This window comes from Varroa jacobsoni, unplaced genomic scaffold (assembly GCF_002532875.2).
Source record: "Varroa jacobsoni isolate VJ856 unplaced genomic scaffold, vjacob_1.0 scaffold_727, whole genome shotgun sequence".
Classification (NCBI taxonomy): Eukaryota; Metazoa; Arthropoda; class Arachnida; order Mesostigmata; family Varroidae; genus Varroa; species Varroa jacobsoni.
The window spans coordinates 119,089-128,010 of record NW_019213629.1 but is presented as its reverse complement, the minus strand read 5'-3'; the positions used below and the strand labels follow the sequence as shown (position 1 = coordinate 128,010).

The 8,922-nt window shown below is 39.5% G+C and overlaps 1 protein-coding gene across 1 annotated transcript in view; it reads right to left on the bottom strand.

The window, feature by feature from the left end:
• The window catches only part of LOC111263030 (dual specificity protein phosphatase 15), a 43,552-nt gene that overhangs the window by 7,529 nt on the left and 27,101 nt on the right, over positions 1–8,922 (bottom strand). The window contains exons 4-8 of the mRNA XM_086969440.1: positions 7,948–8,135; positions 6,386–6,557; positions 4,036–4,180; positions 1,532–1,762; positions 339–667 (exon numbers count right to left, since the gene is read on the bottom strand). Of these exons, the coding sequence (XP_086825566.1) occupies positions 513–667; positions 1,532–1,762; positions 4,036–4,180; positions 6,386–6,557; positions 7,948–8,135 (891 nt within the window). The 3' untranslated portion in view covers positions 339–512. The remainder of the gene's footprint in view (positions 1–338; positions 668–1,531; positions 1,763–4,035; positions 4,181–6,385; positions 6,558–7,947; positions 8,136–8,922) is intronic.

Below are 8,922 nucleotides of genomic sequence, written 5' to 3'. Positions count from 1 at the left end.
GAGTTCTTATAAGATAAATAAATTACTCTGCGTACCTATGCAGAGTTACTCCGCTAGGTTATTTGTAAATTTACACAGTTTATAATCTCATAGGTCGTTCATCACTTCCGTTCCCTGGTGTAATTTATACAAAGAATGAGAGTACATGCACGTGCTGCATACTATACGTTTTTCTTTTTGGAGTCAATTGTGTATGAAAACGTATTGGGGGAAAACATTTTTAAACTTCCACTCTACTAACAACAATTAGAGATTATTCAGCGCCAATACAGCTTTGAGAAAAAAAAAAAACTTTAGTGCATATGGTGCATTTTTACAATTCAATCATTTTAGCTTACCCGTAAAATGAATGCCGCACTAAGGTCAAAACTTGACTCTGGTGAAAGAAGTGAAACACTCCTTTGTGAGGCGTTTCGTGAGGTGCTGACATCGCTATTTCTGCGTTTGGTCGTTGTGGTGCCGTGGGCTACCGCCCCCAAACGCCGGGAGACCTGCGACTGTGCAGCCGATTGTCAGGAACCCCCGTAATAGCTACGATAACGCGCTGAGCTGGGCCTACCAGAGGACGTTGATGCTTTCGATGCAGTGGAGATCGTTGCGCCACCACCCAATTTCGAAGACTGGAAGCCGTCTGATGTACTGCTGGCCCGTGTTAGGCTTCCACGAGCTGCTGAAATTAAATTTTCATAGAAAATAGAAAAAATAGTAATATGTCGTAGAATCATGTTTGCTAAGTTATTAGAAAATATGATACAAAAATATATTTTTTTTAATGAAAGTATTTATTCAACGGAGGCTCGTACACAAGTCGTTCTAACATATACCTCAAAACATACTTTAAGCCAACCCATTTTTAACCTTCTATCGTTCAAATATGCAAGTAAAGTATTACGTGACTTAGAATGCGTCATATCGACAAGCAAAAATCCTATAGAATACCAAAGCTAGAGTGAGCTATCTTGTAAAGGTTAAAGCTTATAAACGGCTTCCTATGGCAATCAGCCCATAGGAATTTGTGCCCAAGCTTCGAGATCTAAATTGCTTTTATAAAATAACTAGGTTTTTTTAATTATGAAATCTGATATGTTCCCTTGGAACAGGAAACCGCCACAAACCGCTAGCGCTTACCGCATACGAAAACGATCAAACAAGCTTATTATAACTGTCTCTTTTTTCCGAGCGGACATTTATTTATTTATCATATATTCAGCTCTTCGTAATTTCGAGGCTGGGCCATGTTTGCCAGCTTCGATTCAGCTTAGTGAATGACGTATTTGGCTGCCAATCTTGACAACATGTTATGGTTCTAGGTTCGAATCCAAACATCGACACATTTCGTTTCGTACTGGAAGCTATTCGTCTGAACGATTACTTACGTCCTATGGTGTTGTTTGAATCAGATCGATCGGTCCGCTTCTTCAAGAACTTTGGAGCTATTATTTGTTAAATGTGTTTCGTACCACATATCTGTTTGATAGCTAGTATTCAAATGAAATGGATAAAATAGAATCAATAATGATGATAGTAGCACCTTGATTCGAGGCAGGGGTTCCAGCGGCGTGGTGTCCGGGTGACGAAGGTGAGGAATGCGGTCTGCTACTACTGGCAAGACTTGTACTACTTCCACTTCGGCTGTGCAAGTGACTGGACGATGTGCCAACAAGGGTGGCATAATAGCCGGTGCTTGCGTGTGCTGGAGAGTTCAGAGGAGATGAGGTCCTCCTTCTCCGGCGAGGCGATGACGGAGGGGTAAGCAGCGGGCCTGAAAATAATAGAGGCGATGTTAAGAAATATTAGGAGTCATATAAAGGCTTAAGAGAGCAGCAGGATATACCCGATTGCTTCGGATCAATACTGTTTGTATTGCCCTTCGGAGCGATGAACACAGGGCAAGAGAATAATTGCTTTGTTTTTGTTTAAATGGGCAATAATTAATTGTAGCACGCGATTTCAATTCGCGATTAGGTAGGTCGAAAAAGAACCTAAACGACGCCCCTGATTGACACCTGCTTGGACTATGAGTGCTGAGTCGAACAGGCTCAATGGCGTCTATCTATCCACTATCGTCGTGCTCGTGGTCAACATGCCTATCCTCAAATGGCGTGTCCCAGACCCAAAATATTTTTCACATATTGGAGCTTCGTTTAGAAGTCACTTATTTACGGATGTGCGTACTTCCTTGCTAGGGTTTTGCACAGCAATCAAAGGTCATTAACACAGAAACACTTCGAGAATATCTCAGCAAACTTCTGTCAATGAACACATCGCTGCCCTCTAGGCTACCCTAAGATACGTAGAAAACCGCCTTTTTAGTAGAAGCGGAGCTACATGAGCACCCCTATAGATGGCGACGACGATCTAGATTCCCTCTTTGCGCTACAAGATCAGACTTTTGGCAGATCTCCACATCCAGAGACAGCGTGCCGAAAAAGCCACTATGGTATAATGCTGCATGGGCCAGATGAGGGCCGGTGAGGTGAAGTAGCACTCCAATGGCTTTACACCAACAAAGCAACCGATTTATATCACATTAAGTTCGGACCTTCCGAGGAAGCAATAGCACTAGCACCATAGCAGACTGCTTTTTATAACGCTTGTCTGCACAACGGGAGATTACCAGACGACTAGCAGAAGGCCCTTCATACCATTATCCTAAAAAGCAACCCTCGACAGTCGAGCTTATCAAGAGGAATCGCAAAAATAAACTGCTGCTACAGCGTAGATTCAGCTGTACTTTTTCACGTTTATTTATGCTTTCCTAGATGCTCGAGGTAGGATATCCGGTGAACTATGCAACTTTCGTAAAGGAAAGTCAACAATGATTACTCACTAGGCATAAGAAGTGCCAAGCAGGTCATCTATTGATCGATTTTAAAGTGGCATTAACAACGCACTGAAGGATCGGATTTGTTCAAGCTCATTGAGGCACGAATTCCCTGTAAGCTCATTTTTCTGCCTTTGTAGCAGGATCTCATTACGGGAAAAGAAGAGTAGACGGAGCTGAACCTCTTCGACCTTAGCCCCTACTCTTATTACTTCCCTGAACAATCTCTCGAGCAGCGTAACTGAGAAATATCAGTCCTGTGTGTAACGGATGCCAGTATCTAGAAATCAGCTTGGGTAGGCCAAAGCTATGAAGTGTTGAAAAGCAGGGTCGCTAGCGACATGTAATGTTCTCTAGTCACACTTTTCGCTTCTGGAATACGTCAGATTTTTTTGCTACTTAAAATTGATTTTATTCAATTCCGTGATTCGCCAAACCGAACATGTAAAAGAACGTGTTAGGAAGACATTAGTAGCAAACGCTTCCGTAGAAAAGCCGTAGCTTCCCTTCCTCAGTACGCCAGTACACCTCTCCGATGTCAGGTTCACACCGATGGCCTTACATGGTATTACACTGATCTGAGGAACTCCAACTGTATAGGCTGGACCTAGTAAGGCCGATATTTTTAAAGAGAGCACTGGACCTGCATAAATCTTGTTTCAGCTGCTCTGTTAAGGGACACGCTGCAATTCGTTGAGCATCTCTAATGCCACTTCGGCTTATTAGAAACGACAATGAGAGAAACGGATCGCTGAAGTCGACCCTCGGTATTGTTGCATTATATCCTCTGCGAAGGCCTTTGTGGGCAATGCCACGTAGGTTTATGTCCAAGAATGCCTTTGTTAAACAGCGTGGTACAGAGAAAGGCTGCGCAGTCATAGCACTTCGACCGATGTAATTTATTTATTCTACTTTTCGTCATTCCTATCCTAAAAATGTTTTCGTATCGTCTATATACAAGCTACCTGCCGAAGATAAAGATCAATAAATAATTGCGATACCTGAAGTTGCTCTAAGTTTTCGGAAGTGACCTGGTCTATGTCTATCAGTTGTATGTCTATATGTGAAAATTATAGAAATTATTCTCTTTCGTTTAATATAGCAGTTTAGGAGCCTGAGCACATGCTGCTAGCTTCTTCGCTAGGTGGTTCACCCATCTAATCAGTAAGTATTGAAAGCATTATTAGCAGTATTTTTTGTACAGGATATACCCGATCTACAGATGGTCGCTTGTCTTTGCCCCTCTGTCTGAACTTCAAGTTCGCGCACTCGATAAGCACTTAGCAGCTTTCGGCACTCGCGTTCATCATCCCAAAATTGAGTTCGAGGATATTTTCCACGTAGGCGACGTCGCTCCTGTATAAATAAAAAAACAGGTAAGCCGACAACAAATATTGCACAAAACTATTGTCTTATACATATATATATATATATATATATATATAATGCGTTGTAGTATCTTGCGGATTTTTCCAAAAAAAAGAAACACATGATTCGAGTTTTTTTGTCATGCGTAGCTTCAGGATTAATGGGTTAAATGTTGCGTGAGTAAACTGTTCTGACATTTATATGTTTATTTTTCTCTTAGCTAGTACGTAGAAAATGTCACCTATGAAAATTTTAAACTACCTCGATTTCGGGTGGATTATCGCGTATCTCTTGAAAGGGAACCATTACTAAGCTCATAATAACGGCATCCTTCGGCCGGGTCGATAGAAAGTTCACTTCACAGCTGACGATGTTGATAACCGTAATGAGCCCATATGCAAATATTAACCAGGAAATCATCAAGGGAGCTCCATTCACTCATGCCCATAAAAAGTGTTGATAGGTTATGCCTAGAAACCGCAGGTATTTTGACTTGGTATGCGTCATAACCAGCTACTATGTATTCATCCTACATAGAAGTCAAGCAGAAATTAAATTTTCAAGCACAAGACGATAAACCTGCTTTCGGGTGATTATCTTTGCCAGGTGTTTCCCGGCCACGGGAACGAGATATTTCACAGGTGGACATATGTAATACGTGGAAATTTTAGTCTGTTTGTACCACTGCTACCATAACTTGTGGGATTTATTGTGCTTTTGATGAGGACCGGTTCAAATGTTTGGGTAGCGAGCTTCAGAAATACTGAGACACAATGATTATTGACCGACAGAGGAGGGGTTTCGTCACCTTTGTAGAAGTCTAGTGGAAATATACAAATTAAACATAATTGTTAATTTTGTACTTTTGCTAATTTGGCGTTGCGGAGGCATTCGTTTTAGGTGAACGAATGCGTACAAAATATAGCGTAATTAAGGAAAATGTTTTTGAAGAACCGCCATCGACAGAACGACTACAAAGGAATGATGCCTATAAGCTACGGTGCGATGGCTATCTTTTTAGGTAGTAGACGCGCTTACGAAGGAATAGAATGTTACCGGTTGTGGAAAACCTCGATGGAGTATGAACTAAATCTGCTCTCCTGAAAGACTTCGATGGCGAAAAGTAATTTAAATCGGTCAAACAAATAGTCTATTAAGACAGATATAAATTAATAGACCACAAGATTAGAAAAAAGGATTGTGAAACGATAATTACAAACGTAGTTAATAAGTGAAAAAAAGCATAGTAGCGTAACGAGCTATTACACACACAATTCTTGAGAGAATTAAAATAACAAATGAATATATGAAGCACACTTCAAGATGCTAAAATACCCAAGGTAAAATAAGTATAAGTCACGTATCGGTTCTTGTAAATGCATTTACCAGAGCCGATACGATATACACATATATGTATATATATTCAAGTATATATACTTTTGCCGAGATGTAAGAAATCGAATGTGTCAAAAAAAAATGAAAAGCCAAAAAGCAAATGGAGGAGAAGTATGGAAATGGACATAAAAATGTACAGCTGCCCGTATGTCGACGGAGATGAAGATGTGCCCTGAACACGACGACGGCAAAGAACAACATAGCAACAAATGGCCTATTATAATAAGTGACTGAATAAGTTGGGTGATGTTACTTGCTAAAGATGTGCGAAAAAACAGCGCATAAGCCTAAAGCTAGCTTTGGTAAATTGTATCCTACTGAAAATGCGAAATATAACATTAAGGAAAGCCCTAAGCTTTAGTCAGAATACAGGAAAAATCATATAACGAAGCGGAAGCAACAATACGGAATGGTACGGATAGGTAATATGATAAATTTTAAATAGTGGTATGCAATTAAACCTATACAGTAGTAATAATACGCATCTATTTTTTTTTCAAGAATAATGGAGCAGCAAATATGTACATAGTATACACGGCACGCATGTCTAAAAAAAGACTCTGTAAAAACGTATTTATTACGAGCTATGCAAGCTCACTACAATAAACAAAACAACCTTCGCGTAACTACCGTACCTGTCTTTTATTCATGGATTTATTGATACATATTTAACCAAATAGCCTGTAATGTATATTATCGTTTTTTATATACTGTTTAATAAATAAACAGTCCGTTTAAAAGCTAAATAAGACTTAGGGACAGATAGCTCCCTGTAACAGTGTATGGAAATTTTCTCACCTCATTAAGTTTCCTGCCTTCGAAGTCATGAAGCTGTTTTTGAAAACCGTCGTTCGGGCACGCGATGTCCCGTGCACCCCTGACAGCGCGCAATGCTTCTCGCGAATTTAAACTGGTTACGGCCATAATATATGCCACCGCGATTGTAACACTTCGAGAAGCGCCAGCCAGACTAGAAGAAAGAGGCCCATAAAGACGTACACTTGTAGAGAATAACAACGATACCGTACACTTCTATTTTTTCTTGGAGTAATAGTCTAGAACTATCCAAATAGTGCAATGAAAATTATTTTTTACAGCGTATTTAATGGAAATTCAATGTTTTCATATCGTTTGTAGTGTATATGGAAGTTATGTTATTGGAGCAATCCAAGTGACAACGAGTAAATTCGGTCACTCGCAAAGGCGGGTTACTGTCAAAAATTAAAGTTCACGAGAACAGTTTTAAATTGCAAAAGTGTGTGTGTGTGTGGTTTACCCATAAAGTAACCCATATAAAAGCATTTCGAATGAGTTCTTTTCATGACTATATCTCAACAAACGTTGGTATTTCAAAGAAACTACATGAGCTAAAAATGCTCATGTTTATTCCAGTGATCTCGATTGTAATTTCAGTTCGGGACCGAAAACAGTTAATAGTTGTTTTCACAATATTCCTTGCTTAATAAACAAACAAGTTTTTGATATTAATCATACTTCCATTGATATCGGTAGGTGCAAACCTCTGTAATACGCTACATACGAAAAATACTAGTGGAACCAAATGCTCAACTCACAGTAGACCAACCGTCCTAGAAATACAAGGGCTTAAAAAAGCCCAAATAACCCATAGTCCAAAAAGTTCTAAAGGATTAACTGTTGGAACTTACCTAGATGACACAAACAACAATTGTACTCTCCTCAAAACAAAAAATCGTTTGTACGAGTATTGAAATCCCAAGTGGGTCATAATTGGCTTTTTAAGCCACTTCCATGAATTTTTGAGCCCTTTAAATCTAACAAAAAAAAACCTGCTACACCTCTTCTTGATAGAAATCTTTTCTATATTTTTGAAGGGCTATACTGATAAGTTTCCTTTTTTTTTATTCTAGAAAGAACCGGCCTTTCCTGGTGCCGAGGACAGAGGATGCACATAGCCGTTACTACAAATTAATCTTATAGTCGATGAGCCACCCTCAATTTAAGGCTAGGATATATCTAGCCTTAGATGGTAGTAGGTGTAGTCTAATAAGACATAATATGTTCAATAAATACAGCGATAGTTAGCAGTACGGCTTAACTGACAGTTTCTTAGATACTATCCAGGGACCAGTTCCGTACATACATTCGAATTACTAGAGTGGAAATGGGAAAAGTGAAATATTTGTATAGGAGAATCTTTTAATACGATATCATTGTTTGACCTAAATGTATCCCTGCTTTATTCTGCCACTTAAATAAGGCATGCTGCAAGCTAAAATTTGTGTTAAATATGGAACTGGGTCCTTCTAATAATTTATTTAACATTCGAGCGCCGTATGGACAGCTCAGTCTACAACGGTTAGGTAGGATCTATTTCCTACCAGTGCACGAGCACGTTTCCACCATTGACGCGGGCTGTATGAATGAAATCATTGGACTGCGAGAAAAATTGCGAAAGGTTTTGTGAGGGGGAATCGGCGGCCTGGAGACAGAGGTAATGGAAATCGAAGTCGTCATTTGAAAGTGCTGCGGCCTCTTCGCTGGTACCTTCAGCCCCATCGCCTAACAGCTGAAATATATTCATAGAGTAGAGTTAGCGTATTACATTAGCGAAATGTAAAATATCGTCAACCATGTCGAAGGTTCTAACAAAATAGTGATACCTAGATTACGTTAGTCTTAACAAGCGATACAAGTCATACAAGCTAGCCAGCGCTTAGCGTCGATAAGTCCAGTAACAGCTTGTGTTGATAATCAGACAAAGTGTTTTTCCGATGAAGGACAGTTTCAGGACAAAGCGCGTAGAAGATCTGTGCCCTGCAAGGACATATAAAACTCGATTTTCGATGCGGTTATCTGCGGACTGTTTTCGATAGTTTCAAATGGTAGAATTCCAAAATACTTTTCATTTTCATGGAAGGAATTCGCTTGCTTATACGAAAGTTATCCTATTGCAGGCACCTCTTGGCCAGTAAGAAAAATGAATAATTACTTTTATAATTTATTACTGTGTAGTTAAAAACGCAATACTCATCATCTTAGCAGGCCGCTGTAATAAAATTGTCGTAGTAGTTAGAGGGTTTACGTCAATATCGAAGTCTTAATAGATCAGCAGACTCCACGTTTTTTTTATAAACTTTATTTTATGCGCACTGACTATTTATTATTTCAGCGAAACTGGTTTGTGCTAATGCATCACTGCTCTAATAATATTTGATAAGTTATGACTGCACAGTATAAGGTCATATTCTTCAGTAAAGTTCAGTAAGGTGTCCTTGATTTGCAGACCTGTTCACGTTATTGCAGCATGAAATGCTCATGGTCCTTCTTGTTTATGCTTACAATGATTCTATTTA